Source organism: Vidua macroura, chromosome 2, assembly GCF_024509145.1.
Source record: "Vidua macroura isolate BioBank_ID:100142 chromosome 2, ASM2450914v1, whole genome shotgun sequence".
Taxonomy (NCBI): domain Eukaryota; kingdom Metazoa; phylum Chordata; class Aves; order Passeriformes; family Viduidae; genus Vidua; species Vidua macroura.
The window spans coordinates 72,103,417-72,121,577 of record NC_071572.1 but is presented as its reverse complement, the minus strand read 5'-3'; the positions used below and the strand labels follow the sequence as shown (position 1 = coordinate 72,121,577).

The 18,161-nt window shown below is 41.8% G+C and overlaps 1 protein-coding gene across 1 annotated transcript in view; it reads left to right on the top strand.

The window, feature by feature from the left end:
• Nucleotides 1–2,323: 2,323 nt before the first annotated feature.
• USF3 (upstream transcription factor family member 3) overlaps nt 2,324–18,161 on the top strand; it is a 34,533-nt gene continuing 18,695 nt past the window's right edge. The window contains exons 1-2 of the mRNA XM_053970150.1: nt 2,324–2,378; nt 16,396–16,460. Coding sequence (XP_053826125.1) covers nt 2,334–2,378; nt 16,396–16,460 — 110 coding nt within the window. The 5' untranslated portion in view covers nt 2,324–2,333. The remainder of the gene's footprint in view (nt 2,379–16,395; nt 16,461–18,161) is intronic.

Here is an 18,161-nt window from a genome sequence, read left to right as displayed (position 1 = left end):
CTTTTGAGAATCTACCAAACCAATCTTGTCAGGTGAGCATTGTCATCTGTTTCTGGCAGTATTACTTCCCTTTCCATAGGGATTCTCTAAATATTCAGACCATCTAATCTAGATGCTTTGTAAGGGACAAATGACCTGCCTTATGTTCTTTTCTCTTGCCCCTAAAGAGGCATCAATTCAAACAGATAATGGAATGGTTACTCTATCCCTCTCTTTTCATTCTGCCTTCTTCCCTCCTCCTCAGTGCTTTAACACTGTAAAAGCATTCAGCTTTGCTACCATTCTGCCTGAAGGCATTGTGGCAGCACCAGCTGAAGCTCTCTAAACTGCTGAGTTGCCAGCTTTCTTTCACTCCCTTGAATGTACATGACCCATAGTCCAAGAAACTCCTGCACTGGGAAAGATGCACTGACCTGTGTTCTGATTGCCTGTCAGCTGCTGTATCACATCATACAGACTTAGGCCAGTACTGCTCACTGAATTATTGAACCCAAACCTGCACTACAGCCAAGAATTTAAATTTGAAAAAAAAAAAAAAAAAAAGCTTAAGAAAAATTGCACTCAAGTTCTTGATTAAGATTCTCTGAAATAAAGCTGCAAAACTTCTTGACTTGTCAAAAGAATAGCAAATTATATATCCAATGTAAAGCTTTCTTTGCAAGTATTTCTACAAAAGCCCTTCATTTTTTCTAACCATCTTGCCATATAATTGTAAATTTATATTCTCCAAGAGAAACAGGTGGGTTCCTGCTATATGTGATTTCACCTGTGGATTTTTGCCACAGTATTTCAGATATTTAACCTTGTACTGGTATTGACCACTTACAAACTTAAACACTATAGATCACAACAAGAGTGTCAGAAGGTAAACTTGGTTTGTTTCTTTGGATGGGGGTGCCTATTTAGTGAAAATCTTCACCAAAAAAGCATGCAACCCTTTAGAAGAGAAACCTCCCCCCTCAGTTTATATTGGAATAAGTTGATGGAGCAGTGGCATTTCAGATTTCACTTGTCTTCCAGTTTGGTTGTATCATATCAGAACCAAATATGATGAAAAGTGAAAAAGTGCATTTACATTCCTACTTTACACCTTCAAGCTGGTATTTATAGTAATGTTAGAATTCCTCTGCAAAAACAGCTTGGGCCTCAATTTTCTTCACAGCTCGCAAATGGGCTTTTCACTTAATGTCAACTGCAAGGTTATTTTGCAAGTGGCAGCTATCCAAAATAAAATGGTTTGGGTTATTTAACATCTGATTGCTGCTATGACTCATTTCAGCAGCAGCAGAGTTCTTGGACACTGCTTCAGAAACTTGTCTCTGCTCTATTATGTTGTAAGAAGGCATATGGATACAAGATGCTTTCTCAGGGAAGCAATTGAGCTGGAACTGGGAAGCTGCCTTATTATGGGTAATAATTGAATTAGGCACTAGCAGGAAGCAAAAAGTGGGGAGTTGTTAATGATCCACAGTCCCTCATTTCATGGATAAAACAACACTTTTCCTAAACTCTGATTTACCTCATGAGGAAGATGGATGGAGCGCCTTCTTCCCCAGAACTAAGCGTGAGCAGAGCGTGTGACAAAGCTAAGGAAAAATGTCTATTAAAGCGTCAGTCATGGCACCGAACCGTCACAGGACGTGGCTGGGCTCCTCGTGGGCAGCTCCATGTAGCAAATCTTTAGCCAGCCTTTATCTTTGCTCGCCAACGCTGATTGCCGAGGACGCGGGGCAGCAGTTCAGTGCACAAACGCTGTTCTGCACTGCTGAGGGCTCTCACACACCCCGCGGCGGAGGTCGGCGAAGGGCAGCGCTCGGGTCATTCTCGCCCTGGCAGGACGGGATTGTTTCGTCTGACAGCAATACGCACAAAATAACACGCGGTGCTTTCCCCCCTGCCCGTGATGCCGCTCAGAACCGACCCAACGCCGCAACCTTTCCCGTCCCGGCGCGGCCGCTGCCCCTTTAAGAGCTGCCGCCCGCCCCTTCGCGCGCCTCTTCCCGCTGCGCTCATTGGCCGCCCGGGACGCCGCTCCCCGCCAGTTCCTGTTTCGGCCACCTTACCTTGTTGACGCCAGTCTCTGCCTCCCTGCCCTCTGATTGGTCCGTGCCGCCAATGTTTGTGGCGGCCATTGGTCCGCACCCGCTCCGCCCCGCCTAGTTGAGGGCGAGCGACGCCCTCTCCGGTCTGGCCCTTGTTGATTGGCCGCGAGGGCTCGCCCCGCGCGCGGCGATTGGCTGCGGCGCGAGCAGCAGGGTGGGCTGCGCGGGCGGGCAGTGGCGCGGAGGCGGCGGCGGCGGCGGGGCCGGCGCGGGGTGTCCGCCCGGCGGAGGATGGTCCCGGCGCTGGGGCCGCCGCGCAGCGCGCCCGGCCCGACTGTGAGTGCAGGCGGCGGGACCGGGGACGGGAGCGGCAGCGGGAGGAGAGGGACCCGGAGCGGCAGCGGGGCCGGGGCGTCGCGTTGGGCCGGGGCCGCGCTCGCCCCGAGATGCCGGTGGGGCCGGTGCCCCTTTGTCCGGCCCCGGTGTGCCCGGCCCGGCCCGGGCAGGGGCTGCGGGGCCGGGACAGGCCGGGCGCAGCTGCAGAGTGCGGGCGGCCCGTGGCGGCGCGGCCCCCGGGCGGCCGTGGCGCGGTGGCGGTGCCCGGGCTCTGCTCCCCGGGAGTTGTGCGGCTGCGGGGGCTGCCCGTGCCAGGGCAGGGGTGAGGGAAAGTCGGGGGAACAGCGGTGAAGGTTTGGAGAGCGGCGTGGTTTTATCGCTTTGCGGTCTTGGTGCTGCCAGACGATTGAGCACGAGTCGCCGTTCGGGGAGCTCGCCTCGGAGGCAGCAAGAGGCGGGCACTGCGCCTCAGCCCGGCATCTTCCCGGCGTGGTCCGGGACGCGGGATGTTCGCGGCGCTGTGCTCGTGTCGAGTGACACCCCCACGGGAGGCTAGCCCACTTCAAAGGATGTGCCTCTAGGGCTTTTTTGCTTAGAATTCGGTCACTCGTAGCTAACGTTTCTCGCTGGACGTGTTGTAAACTTGGTCTCCGAAGGAGGGAAGTCTGATGGATGTGTCTTGTCTATTCCTTCTCTGCCTGCTAATTTTAGCTCTCCGGCCGATTTCAGTCAAATTTGCCAGCAGCAGAGGCTTTAAAGAGTTGGAAGGCTTCAGTTTCATGGGAATCAACACTGACAGACACAGAAGTGTTTGTAACTCACAGTTACTGCTCACGTTAAGGGCAGAACACCTAAAATGCAGCTCCCTGTGACAGCACAAATGAACTGAGTCCGTTGACATAGCTATAGTGAGATACTATGTGGCACATGATGCCCATTGTCTAGGGAAGTCTGTAGGGAAAAATTGGAAGTAAGGCAAAGAAAAAGGGACTAGTGATGTGTTGAGTTTCTGTCCGTAAGTAGGAAAATCACAAAACTGTATTTTTGCTTTTCACATAATAGCTTGGACTTCTGTTAGACTTCATCTAGACATGCAGTTATTAAGTACTTCTAGCAGAGATAATGATGGCACAGTTAAGCATCCAGAAGTCAGGTAATGTAACAGCTTATTTTAGAGGCATGATTTTAGCTTTACTTTTAATGTACAAGTCATGGGGACCACCTTATTTATATGACTGTGTTAAGTAGCACTTCAGCCAACTGCAGAGCCTTGTTCATTGCTCATGAATTGTGTGCAGTAGTCAGACAAATGGGAAGGAAGAAACTTCCTATGAGTAAATGCTTATTATTAGAAAGATTTAGAACCTTTAATTTTTGATTTTCAATTAATGCCATAACAATATTGGATAGGTACATTTTGGGATTAAATACATTTCATAACTGAAAATAAGTTTGCCACTGAATTGGAAATAAGCATAGAAAAATGCTCATGTTGTGAGCATGATTTTTAAGGTGCTTGTATTCAAAATATCATGTCAGGTAAGTGAAACAGTACAAGAACATTGCAAATTTTGAAGTGTTTGGAAATTACTTACTCCCTTAGAGACTTACTTATTCCCTTAAGTTATGGATACATGGGAAGATTTTAACGGAGTAGATGAAAAGTGGTGGTGGATCCTGGAGGAGTCTGACAGCTGCAAAGAGATAATTAGGATGTAAGTTTTTGCTAGTGGCTTTGCTGCTTTGATTCCTGGGGTTTCAGGTAGTGTTCTGAGGAGCTGGCCAGGGACACGCTGAAGGGACTGTCACTCGAGTGGCCCTGTGACATGTGCCTGGACCATGCCTGCTGTGTGCACTGTGGACTCTCATTTGTAGCTGAAGTTTAGCTGTACTCTGAAATGTCTTGGATTCAATGCCTTGAATCTTGGGAACAAGAAGGTAAAGATTTTGTGGATGTGTTCTGCTGGCACTGCTGGCTGAGCTACTCCAGCTGTTCTTCACCTCAGCTCTTCTTAGGTGAATGAGAGGGATGCTCCTGACTCTTTTTAGGCGGAGGAGTTACAGAGGTACTTTCTTGAGCATTGTTTAGATGGTTTCTCTCCATGTGCTGAAGTTGTAAGAGCACCTCTGGCTTCCACATATTGAAGTATAACGAATTAGGCTACAGAGAGATTGGGGGTGGTGCATTCCAAGTATTTAAGTACGCTTTTAATTTGCAAATTGCCTTGATACAAAGTGTGTGACATTGTAACCAATCATGTTCCGCTTGGATATGAATTAATACAATGTATGAGTTGAAGCTGGATGCTGTAGAAAGAAATAGACATGCGAGGAAGGCAAGGGCAGGGACGTGCTGGATTTGTTTGACAAGAGCCATTCTGTGGTTTAATTTTTGTACAGTAGTGCTTTTTAAGGTCTTAAAAATAACTTTGTAAGTGACACTTGACTGTGGGGAGGTATAAGAAGCGTAGCATTTGATACGAAGGGTTTCCCAATGAATCATGTTTGGTTGTGTCACAAGAACTTGTGAAAAGTACCGCAAAGTCTGTGCCACTTTGAGGGATAGTGACACCTTTCAAAATAGGAAAACATGTTCCTGAGGGATTTAATTTGATTAAAGGAGTCACAGACACAACTGAGATGAAGAATTTATAAAATGACTGGCAGTACTGTGGATGGACAGTCCATCAGGCTGGAGGCAAGTACACTTCTTCAGAGCCCTGAGATTTATAACTGGAGTTGTTATGAAAAGATCAGGAACATTAAAGCTGTTAGATTGTATGCATGCACACATTTACACATCCATTTTCATTTAAAAATCTGGGTTGTATGCACATCTTCACTGACATTTTCACTGGGGACATGGCTCAGTTATTTAATTGAAAACTGTCTCAGCTGAAACTCTGCACCACGATATGTATTCAATTTCAATGGGCGGGAGTGTTCAAGCAGTGTTTGAGTTATTTCAGATTACAGTAAAACATGTAAAGGTCTCAGCTCCTTGATTAGGAAATGTTGTGCAGTGTCCAGTTTATGTAATACTGACCTAACTTGATGTTTAAAATGCAATTCCAGCTTTTATGTGTGGATATAATGTGTCCAAAGTGTACTTTGGTTTGCTGCCTTACCAGTGTAGTGCCGTTGTCATGCTTAGAGTAAGCACAAGAGGTTCTGCTGTGTGCACAAGATGGACAAATTGTGTGTAAACTGGGCTTGTTTCCTGTATGAAAAGCCATGGCTTTAGTCCTCTAAGGTGAATGAGTTGCTTTTGCAACCATGACTTACGATAGCAATCTCTTACATCAGCCACGCTGGGTGCCATTGTGGTTCAGATAACAAGAAAGTACTAGGCTGCTAAAAATGTTTCTTGGTTCCTGGTAACAAGTGCCTTTCTCACACAGTTACCTGAACTTCTGTCAGGTTAACTGACCAGCATGAAAACCATGAATTGAAATCAGCTCCATCTGAGAGCACATCTCAGTCATGTTGGTATTCTGATAACCTGAATGGGTTCTTTGTGATCCATCTCTAGTGAGGCTGGGATGATCTAAGTATGGAGCTATTAACTTTTAGGTCTAAATCCAGGTTCCTCAGAACCTATGATCCATTTTCCCAGCTTTTGGTGTGGGCAATGCTGTGAAAAGATTATAGAAAACATTGTCCATTCGCCTGGTGACACACTTAATAGAAGTGTAAAGCTTTTATGGGGAGAGGAGAGCTTAAAGATTTGTTTATTCTTCAAGTAACTGGAGTTCAAGTGAAAATAATAACTGTCCATTTGGGGTGTCTGCCTGCATCTGTAGTCTGTAATGTGGTTGGCTTCAGGGACACCTAATTCATGCCAGCCTTCAACCTTTGAAGTTGGACTCTGCTTTGCTTTCATCCATCAGTGAAGCTGTTAGCTAGAAATTGAATGCAGTTCTTGTACAAAGCTTCATGCTACAGCTCTTCTTGCTCATTTCCTCCAGTAGTAAAATGGTGCTCCAAATCAGCAGCATAATTTTTTCACTATTGGAGTGTCCTTAATGTTCAGAGATGCTTTAATTCAGAAATGTTTAAATATTATGCATCTATTGCTTAAATACCTCCTTCTTCCATGTAAATCTCTCACCTGCTGGAAATTCTGGGACTTCTTGTGTAATTGGAGAAGCTTAATTAGTTTTGGCATCATCTTGGGTCATCGTTTCACAAATATTAAGCCAGCACTGCCACCATGAGAAGCAATCTTGTTGTTTCAGTGTATTTATTTGGGAGTGTGGGGTGTCTCTGTGTAAGTAAAAAAAAAAAAAAAAAAAAAAAAGGCAAATTTTAAAAGGTAAAAGTAAACAGTAAATTTTAAAAAAGTAAAAGCAAAGTAAATTTTAAGTTGAAGTTCTCATCTGGCCTCCTGGGTGAGGAGTGCCAGTGAACCAGGGGAGAGGCTGCATCTCTCAGCATTATTTTGAAGGAGCTGGGGCAGTAGGGGAAAATAATAATCACAAGTATTTTCCCATTATTGCTAGGAGAAATGGGCTGATAGGAATTTCATGCAGTTCAACGAGGGCAAAATCCTGCACTTAGGGAAGAACAAATCAATCCACCAATATATGGTGGGGGCCATGGAGCTGGAAAGCACCTTGGCAGAAAGGGACCTGGTGGACACCAAGTTGAGCACGAGCCAACAAAGTGTCCTTGTAGCACAGGTAGCAAATGGGCCCCATTTGATACATGTGTCAGCCAGCTGAGGGAGGTGATCCTTCCACTGTACTTGGCACTAGTGAGGCCACATCTGGCATCTTGTGTTGAGTTTTAGGTTCCCCAGTACAAGAAAGACATGGATGTACCATAGAGAGTCCATTGAAAGGCCACAAGGACAATTAAGGTACAGGAGCATCTCTCATGTTGAAAGGCCAAGAGAGCTGTGATTGTTTATGGAGAAGAGAAAGCTCAGGGAGAATCCCATCTGTAAATTGTCTCAAGAGGCTTTACAGTCCATCTTACTTTGTGGTTTTTCTGTTTTATTCTGGGTGGGAATGGGAAGACCCTGTGTTTCCTAGCTTGGAAATATTAAATGTGTTAGCTATCCCTTGCTAAGGAATGCAATGGGGCTCTCCCACTCCTAGTTTCACTTTAAGGTATTTTTGCCAAGTCAGTCTTAGGTGGCAATAGGGCGATGATTTCACGCAGTTATAGAAGAAGAAGAAGATAGAGTAGAGGTAAGGCATTTTCATTTTATGGAATGATTTTTTAATTAAGTAAAACTTGCAGGATCATGGTATCAGTCTGTCCCCTTTATCCATTCCTTTCAGACCTGTGCAAAGTAGTAACTTGGAAATCTGGTTTTAGTTTCTTCTCCATTGTCAGTGCTAAATTTCTACTGTAGTCTTATTTGCTTTACCTAGTGCTTTCAGAACTACTTATTCACCCCAGATAGCTCATATACAGTAATTCTCCTAAGCTAAATAAGTAGTTCCTAAAGTGGTGGAATTATTGGATTCAAGTTTTCTATGGATTTGCACTTAGTAGTTGTATTTTCTTGTGTCTAACATGCATTGATTTTGATTTTTAATTTCCTCTTTGAAAGTGTTATGAAAGTGTGCTTGCTTTCTCTAGTCATCTGGGCTCAGATAACTTTAGTTTGGACCCCTCTGTTAAACATAATTAAAATAATGTGCAGCTTTATCCCTCCCAGTATTATTCAAAACTGTCAAACATCCAGATTGCAAGATGAGTCCTTTATTCCCGGAACTGAAGTAATTGCCCATTGCACCCACTTCATGGGTCCAAGAAAAAAAACCTCTGAAAAGCAAAGGTGTAATTGCATTGAGGTTGTGAAGGAGAATGAGCCCTCTGTTCACTAAAATCTTTTTTGAGTAGTCTGCCTATAAAATGTACATTGCAAAGTTGTGGAGGTTTTGTTTGGTTTTCATGGGTTTGGGGGCAGAGTGTGTGTATACTTGTTTTTGAAAGCTCATTGAAGTGTAATTAGTGAGCTTCTTTGGTAAGCTTATACATTAAACCTGAAATTCTGTTTTTTGGTACCTTCTACCTCAGCCATTTTTGCCTTTGGCCCCATGAAGATTCACAGGGAACTCTGGAAGGGCAGGGTTTGTAACAGAATTTCAGCAGTGATCTCTTCTGCATTTTGTAGTGCAGGCCCATAGAATATTGCTTGCTGTATCATGAACCCTTGATGTGTTCTTAGTTTGTGCCAGATTTCTCAAACCCTAAGCCTATAAAATATTTAAGAACTTGACTGTGTAATCCTTTGTACTGAATGACTCATATCTGAAAAAATGAATTAAAAAATTTGACACATAAACTCTCTGGATGCCCTGAATATTTTGGCTATAGGATATTTTGCACTGCTTGTTAGTTAAGGTCCTCAGGAGAGAGCAGCAAGGCAGCTTGGCACGTGTCAGAAGATGCCTTGATACCTCCTCGGGACCATATGTGGTTTTATAAACAGACTCTGAGGATCCCTTGTACTTGAAAAACAAAAAGAGCTCAGCTTAAAACCAAAGCAGTGAAGCAAAGAATACTGCTCTGGCTAAATCATTGTGGCCAAAATGCATGTTTTTATGCTGTAATTTAAACTGGTTGTCAGGCTCTGTGATGAGGTGCTGCTCTTTGGATAGAGATTTCATTTGGAGATAAGGTCACATGAGAAAGCAGAATTGGATGGGCTCTCGCTGGAACAGGTTGTCCAGGAAAGCTGCAGATGCCCTATCTCTGGAAGTGTTCAAGGCCAGGCTGGATGAGGTTCTCAGCAACCTGGTCTAGTGGGAGGTCTCCCTGCCAATGGCAGGGGGTTTGGAATGAGATGATTTTAAGTTTCCTTCCAACTCAAACCATTTTATGACTCTATGACTTACAGCTTCTACATTTTTCCAATCAGTCTTTGGTGTTTCAAATACAGTTTTCATAAAAGGCTGGATTTCTGAGTTATGAATAACCATCTTGGTCACAGTATTTGGGGGCCATGATGCCTTGCATGTTTCAGCTCTTTTCAGGGAAAGAATTACTTGCAGCATGCTGCTGCAAGTTTGGGCTCACCAACAGCTGCTCTTGCCCAGGAGCGAGTGGGAAAGCACTCTCAGCCTCAGCCTGGTGCAGGCAATCTTTGCCATCTGATCCACGTAACCTAACCCTAACCCACAGAGAGGTGATGACCTGTGGTAAGAGGAACTTGCCTGCAATTCACTTTGTATCCTCCTAGCTTTCACCATCCAAACACTCTTGTGGCTCCTTTGTCAAGCGCAGCATAATTAGATGTCTGTCTTCTCTTTGAAAATCCTTTGGTTTTGAGGTGTACCATGGATCATTGGGCATTGGAAGCCAGGGAGATGAGCACTATCTTGCAACAAAGAGACGTTTCTCACATTTTCTCACTTCCATAGTGAAATTGGTATGTGGTAACTTGTGAATCTCAGCACAATACATGGAGAACAGGGGATCAGGAGGATTTCCCTGGTCATTCCTTTATGATTTCCTAAAGAAAAGAGTGATATTCCCCTTATTTTCATCTAAAGTAGCTGAAGATGTGGTTTCAGGTGAGAGCTCTGGTCTTTATGATTGTGGCTTGTGCACTGGCTGCATAATTATGGCTCTTTAGCTCCCAAATGCCTGCTTCCCTATAACAATTGCTCCAGACCACAGAACATGGTTCTTGTCTTCCTTTACTTGCACCGTGTGCACTTCAGTTTCTTTGCAGTACCAAGATCATCTGCACAATATGAGAGGGTGGCAGCAGCTCTCATCTGGGTGCAACATGTACAGAGGTACTTCTCCTTAAATATTTTCCAGACCATATACAGTCAGTAAGAGACTTGGTTTTGTGGACATGAGTTTTATCTCTGCCCCTCCTCTAAGGTTTAAAAAGAAATGATGCTATACTTAGGAAGACTTGGGAGGGAATAGCAGTAGACAAATAAATATGAGATGTGGATCTTCAAGTGATTAACAGAGAAGTTTCTTTTTTTTTTTTTTTTTCTTATGAAGTTTTCTTAAGCAGATCTGGTCAGGTTTTCTCCGAATGACCCTACACCGATGCTGTCCTAAAACATTTGTTACTAAATGGTCAGTGCAATTGCCATTGATATTTTTAAAATTACAAATGAAACAAAACCAATGTAGATATGAGAGAATATCACTTGAGTAATTACCCTTTCTCTTCCTCCAATGCTATTACAAAAAAACCCTAAACATTTTCTTTCTAGTTCTCTTGCATGTTCTTGTATAAGAACCTTATTAAAACTTTATTGCTTTAAGTCAGCAGGAGGAAAAATACTAATTTATTTGAGTTTAGGTAATGCAAACAGAAGAGGCAGAATAAAAATATCTAAAAGCAGTGAAGTTTTCTTTCGATCTGTTATTTACAAGCACGTTTAAAAAACAAAAGTTGCCTCGTGTAACAAGTTTTAGCTCATTGGCTTTGGTTTTCTTTTCTTAGCTTTTGCAGAGGCTCTGGGAACAGTTTGGTTGGCTGGGAAACTCTCAACTGGTTTGCATCAGGACTATCTTCCTCAGCACAAGGAGGCAGTGCCCACTCTGAGCTGGTCAGCCAGCACACCCATGCTGCAGAGCTGGTCACAGACCCAGCCATGTCCAGTCCCTCACCTGACCTCGCTCCTCCTCCTCTGCTCACTCCCAGGTTTTTGTAAACATCTGGGAACTTCATCTCTTTGAGAGGTTGCAGTTAGGTCAGTCATGGGGCCCAGCTGTTGGGAGGGAGTGGATTAAGGGACACAGTAACAGGGAAATCTCAATTTCTTCTGAAACCAAACTGATAGATTTATTTCCTCCTGTTAGGAAAAATAGCCTTTTTCATTTTCCTGTATGATAATCTTACCAGGTTGCTTTGATAGGCCACAGTAGTTAATACACACAGGTAACAGTCACAAAGGTCAGCTTTGAGTTATGTTTCCTGCAGTCATTTTATTAGGTAAATACAAAATTAGAATAGAACAATTCCAAGGGGGAATAAAGAAAGGACAGTAAATTTTGTCTCCTGATCTCAAGGGCACCTTGCTTGTCATTAAAAACTTGGTCTAAGTCCCTCATTAAAGCTACCCTTGTTCTAAAACATGCATGGAAGATTGGAGAAGTGAGCTCCAGCAGTTGCTTGGATGAAGAAGACAGTGTCTCAGGAAAAAAGCATTTGAGTAGTTCTGGTCTATGCCTTGGAATTGATCTTAGCTTTACATTAAAGCTCACTACATGAGGTATACAAAACCAGTAAGAGCTGTGAGACTGAAGCAGTGTCACAGCATAAGCTTGCTGAAGGATATTAAGAGGAAGAAAGATTTGGACTGCTGGTAGGTTTGCAGAATATGTGTAGTTGCATATAATAATTATTCTTTCTGCCTGGTGCAGAAGAATGGAATGGCTATACTAATTTGAGGAAGATTGCTTTGTGCAGCCAAAGATAACAGATTGGAATAGTTATTTTCTTTTTTTAAATTAATATTAAGTTTGGAAATTATTCCTAAATAAGGAGTGAAAAAATAATGCCAAATAAAATAATCTACATTAACTTTTTCTTGTATTTGCTGAGCACGTGTTTTGAAGAAGAGATTTCATAAAATTTGCTAAACAGTACCAGGAAAGATGGGTGGTAGACAAGAAGATGCTTAAATAAATTGGTTTTCAAGTTTTATACCCAATGTTTCAGAACTGTAGAAGAGATTAAATTATGTTAAATTTAAATCTTCAGAACACAAAGCATCCTTTAATTTCTGAGGATGACATTGCATTTAAATTAAAATCAATATCTTATGTTGGTGTTGTGAAAGCTGTTAACTACATAAAGCTTAAAGAAAGCTTGGTACTAAATAAATATAAATGATGAGTTACTGCTTCTTCATCTGTTTTAAGAATTTGGATTTTGCTACGTTTTCTCTGCAGATATTCAGTTGAGTTAAGTGAGCATATTTAATGAGTGAACTTAAAATACATTTGTCTCTGAGCTTATGAGGCAAATACATGTCTTCTGCTTTAGGGAATCCATGAAGGAATCTTGATGAAGAAGCAATACTTGATGTGGAAGAAGTAAAGGAAAACCCACTGTCATAGCTCTGGTCATACAACAGCTGAGGGGGAGAAATGGACACAGTGTAAGCATTCATCAACCCTCAGAAATCTCCACCAGGCAGTATTTTTATTTTCTTTTTAATTCACAAAGCCCATATTTTCAGCAACCTTTAAGAAAACCTCCTCCCTGGTATTGCCAGCTTGAGCTGTTCTGTGGAGTATCAAGTAAAATGCAAAGGTTTCTGTCCTTACAGAATAAGAATGGGAAAAAACAATTTCAGTTCACCATATTTTTCACGGTACAATCTATCAGTAGAAAGCCCAGAGTTTTATACAAGTGTTGTTTAACAAATTTAACCACCTCTTTTCAGTGAAGCTCACAAAAACTAATAGGTTCATTAGATAATGTGTACAGCCTTGCTTTTTGCTATCAGGGCCATGAAAGTGGGAGCACTGGTTGAGTGGAAAACTGAAAAAATTCACCTGAAGTAATTCCACAGTAAAGTGAAATTAGGGTGAGAGTCACAGCATTTCTATGCCATGTCTCCTACAGGAAATGGGCTGCAGATCCCAGGGGAAATGAAGCATATAAAATACAGACTTTAAGTTTACATTTGTGAGTGTTATACACTCAGTGTGGCAGCAAATGGCTTGAAATATAAAGGGAACAGCAACACTTAAAAAAAAGGACAGAGGAGGAAGAAAGAACTGGGGTCTTTGACATGTAGTAAAGATTTTCTATTCTTTTTCAGGATAAAAAAATAGTTAGAAACTGTATTAATAAATTACAGCACAAATTTTCACTAAGGCCTTGTCTATCCATCTTCCAGAATGCTACATACAATGAATTGCTGAATCATTTCAGCATCTGCTCAGCACAAAGAAATAAGGCAATTGGAATACTGTGTATATCATTACTTTGGGAGATAGGGATGGCTATTGTTAAGAAAGAGAGTTTTGCTGAGTGGACATAGAAGAAGCCAAAATATAGGAGTAAGGAGAACTGATGTCAGGAGGGAGAAGGGGATGCTCTGACTTAGGGCAGAGAGTAGATGGGGTTGTGAATGTGTTCCAGACTGTGCAGCTGGAGTCAGAACAGCCATGTCTGTTCTGGGGAAGGGTATTTGTGGGTGAGTGTTTTTTTATTCCCTTACCTCCACACGGTTGTGCTTCATCTGTAGCCCCATGGTAGCTGGCCATCTAAATCCACATTAATGCTTTCTGTGTTAAATACACTGCAAAACAGAAAGAGTCCTTTGGTTCTCAAGCTGTATAAATTTGCAAGATTAAAACAATGTGGTTGCTTGGTGAATACATTAGTCTTTCAAAAATGCTAAGTTCACCAAAACGAAGACCTCTTTTATCTTTTTACTCTGATTTCCAGCGTAGTTGCTATGGTCTCAAAATGCCCACTAACAGACACATCAGCTCTGTCTTTGTAGGTCGTGCAGAAATCAAGAAACAATCCAGCGTCTTCCTTTTTCTAAGCATGTTTGAGAGCTTTGCTTTACCAGAACTATGCCCATGTGCTCACATCCTCACTGAATAGGAACAGTACTGTACACAGTAAATTAAATGACCCCTTTGCCTCCTTGAGTAGTTGTTTCACCTGCTACACAAGGTGCTGCCTCAGTGATAGATGTATGAGTGTAGTTGTCACCAGGCAGCTGCTCTGCTTCTCCTGTCTCTTAATGGAGAGCCTTAATGGCTACAGATCCTGCTGGGCTGCTTTGGCACGCTGGAAACTGCTGAAAGGAGGTATGCTGGCCTCAGTCACTTCGTGTATACCTGTAACATCTCTCTGGCTGCCAACAGCATCCAAAAGATGGTTGGGCTCTAACTAGTTTTTGTTTGTTTGTTTGTTTGTGTTTTTTGTTTTGTTTTTAATCAAAATCATCTGCTAAGGTCTCCCAGTTAACCCCTTCATCATCACCTGGTACAGTGAATGCAGGTAGAATCAGTGAGTACTTACTGACCATCACCAGCTGTACCCAGGAGGGATAAGTTATAGATGCCTTGGGTGGGAAACTGGCTTTCCTGGCTTTCAGAGTTGTGAGTTTTTACTAACTTGGACAACCTGGCATAACAAGTGGATTACTCTTACTACATATAAACTCAAATAAATTGTTAGTGAAGTAAGCTAATTGGATTTAAAGGAGAAGAAATCTTGTTTTTAAGATGAGGTAACACAATTTATAGGAAGGTGCTGAAGTTGCACCATTGCTTTATCCCACAGTAAAAGACTGTTAACTCTGTCAGGTGTTTTCATAATTTATGCAGGGTTTGGTCAGTGGGCACAGAGAAAGCAAAGTCAGTGGGCACAGAGAAAGCAAAGTCCGTGGAGGGATATAAATAGAAAGTGATGTGCTCCCATTGCTGGGCTGGAGAGGGTTGTGGTAGCTGTGTTTAGGTAGGCTCTGTGTAACACCCAGTGGGGCAATGGAATGCTGTAACTCCTCTCAGAGAGGATTGTGTCCAGTTTTGTGATGGTGTGAACACTGTTGTGTAGGTGGAGTTGAATTATATTCCTGAAACCTTCAGGCACTTTGAGTTCCCTGAGCTGGATCTATTCATAGGTTATTTCCTGTTTTCTTTATTTTATGGTTTGCCAATATCTCCCAAGTCTTCCCTGGAATAGAGAAAGTACTTCAGGATTAGAATGGTAAACAGCATTAGCCCTGATGTTTCTCCTCCTCTAATCTTTACTGAATGCATTTACTGAATGCATTCACTTCTAGAGTATAAAGGCTGAAAAGCAGTATCTGAATTCAGTTCTGGTACAATACAGATTATTTCTGTTAGTTACACACACACACACAGAGAGGTGTGTGCACAGAGCACTTTGTGAAGTGTATGCTTCAGTGCTTTGGGAGCTCCATAGGTGTCTGGCTTTCTGGTTTGTAAGGATATTATTTTGGGGGTTTGTTTTTGATGTCAGTGCTGATAGTGGTAGGCTCAGTTTACATTAAGAACTGCTTGATTTTTAAAGTTATATTAAAAACCACTCCCACTTCATTGCAGTCGAAACAGACAAAAAATACCCTAAAGATATCAAGCCTGTTGAAAGAAGCATATGAAAAGCTCCTTTTCAGGAGGAGCCAGAGAAAGTGAAGCCATAAGAACTTTGAGGGCCCATGGGAAGAGTTGCAATAACAGGTTGGTTGGTGAGAGAGTGAACAGAGCTGTGAAAGTAAATACAGAGCACAGGCATATCAAAAACCAGATCTGTTTTTTCCTGTTGACATCTACAGTACATTTATGTCACTTGCTCTCTAAAATTTATGTCTCTGGTAGATATTCATTGACTTAAATCTCATATTTTGTGTATTTTTATAATGTTTTTGTTTGTCTAAATACAGGCTACCAATCTGTTCAAGATGAGGACAAGTTAAATGAGATTCATTAGGCTGTTATGGACAACTCTAATTCATAACTTTAATTTTAACTTAATTTTACATATCTGAGAGCTTAGGGGTGTCATTTGTGGTTGTTTTAAGGTATACAGTAATTGAATAGCAAGTAAGTTTTGTAATCTGCTACATTAAGAGCACTATTAATTTGTAGTTAATGGAATGTCCTCATTGTAGCTTGTTTTTTGCTTAGCATTCATATTTTATTTTGAACTGGGAATTGAATGCATATTCAGTGAGGAAGGGCTGATAAGAGAGAGTTCAGCTGTTCCTCCCATTTGAAAAGCAGTCATATACTCTTAACTATCCTTCCTGTTTGCTGAAAGTGGTTGGGATTATAATAGTTTTTATATTTAAAGTAATTGAGGAAGTGGAAACCAGTTCATCAGAGACAGGTTTTGCAAAACATCTTGATAGGTAATGTGCTTAATTTTTAATGTCACAAAATCAACTGCTCTGAGTTAAGAGGATGGACTTGTTCCTACATTGTAATAGGACCCTGTCCCTGTGGTCCAAGGCAAAGCCACGTAAATGTTATGGGCTAAGGAATCAGAAAAGTGCAGGAGTTTTTAATTCCTTCTATGATTTTTCCTCAGGCTCTCTTCTCCGAAACAATGCCAGAGATGACAGAGAATGAGACACCTACTAAGAAGCAGCATCGGTGAGTTCCTGTGGGAAAATTACTATTTCGTAGGTCTGTAGTCTGCAGTCATGTTGCAGTTACAAAATTTCTAGCTAAAACTTTGGCAATAAGGGTATGGACAAGAAGTTCTGTGTGTTCATCAGCATTGATCCAAAAGTTTCTCTCTTGCCCTGTCTATGCCAAACTATTTGTTAAAGATATATCTACCTGAGTCACTTAGGCAAAAGAGATTCTTTAATTATTTCACTGACTATTCTGATGTGTGTAAAATTGCATTGCTGCCTTGGTTAGAGCACAGCCTCTATTTTTGTGGAGGCTCCTTGTAGATATCGGGGGGTAGCTATACTAATTTCAACAGGGTAATTTAGATCTCTTCCTCAACTCCCAGTGGAATCTGGATCTTACATCTCAAATCTTTGCAGGAACTCAAACTACATCTTGAGTTTGTACAGCAACACTGTGACCAAACTTTGTAACAAAGTGACTCAACATTCACTAGAACTTTTCCAGACTTTTGTTCCTTTGTATTAACATGGGTGATCTAATACCTGATAGGTAGAGGAGTTCTTCAGTCCTTAGTTAAATGCAGCATTCATCTTACACTAGTTAACCATGTAGGATATGATTTATGATTGAGAAGAGCTCAGAGAGAACACTGATTCGTCTTACAGAAGGTTTTTCAGTCTTTGCAGATTTCACAGCTCTTTCTTACCTGACTAATAGAGTATTTTGTGTTCTGTAATGGTAATGTCAACCAAAGGACAGCTGGGTCTGTCCAGTCCTTACATTCTTTTGCATATTTAGTATCAATGATCATCATTAAGCATTATTTCTTAGCAGATGTCTCTGGGTCTGACCTGTAGCAGTAACACTACTGTCTCGCAATCCATGTCTAAGTTACTCTAGGTGCATGCTATCTTTAGTGAGTTACCAGAAATCAGTTATCAACTCAAAGCACAAAGGATATACTGTGCCTCATGATAATCACACATCTTCCACATGTGTCATGCATTCTTACCTCAGATTCCTTGTTACATCTTGACTGTTCTGTAACAGTCAAAAAGGACAACAGAAGATCGCAGAATAATGTTACTCTGTTTTTTGCATACCCAGCAGACATCTAGTCTGAGAGTGTGCTGCTGGACAGAAGTTTTTTGAAATTGTTTTTTTTTCTGGAATTTTGCTTTTTCCAGAAAACACATACTTTGCTTTACTGTACTTCCTGGAAGTATTTGTCCTAGTGCATGTGTATAGTACATCTTATTTATATGTGTAGAGTATACATTTGAAATTTATTGACTGGCAGTAAAGCAATTTGGGGCATTGCACAATGATTGTCGTCATCAATCCAGTAGTCCCACGTGAACATCTGAAACCAAACACAACCCCTCACATGCCCAAATCACACCTATTCAGAATTTTGAGACAGTAAAGAACAGCAGCTGCAGAGGAACAGTATTTTTGGTTTCTCTCACAAAGGAAGCCTCTTTGACACCAGAAGCTATGATGTTTGAAGGTAATGTGGCTGGAAAATCCACTTGCATGGTAAAGTTTTCTCTTGTTTCAGTGATCAAGTGAATGTAAAAGCAGCATTTCAGACAAATACTTAACTGTCTTGTTCCTCAGAAACAAAACTATTTTTAAAAAATCTTTGGCCTTTTTGAACACGTCATAGTGTAACAGGAACATAAAAACTCAGCTCTCCACTATAAATATGTA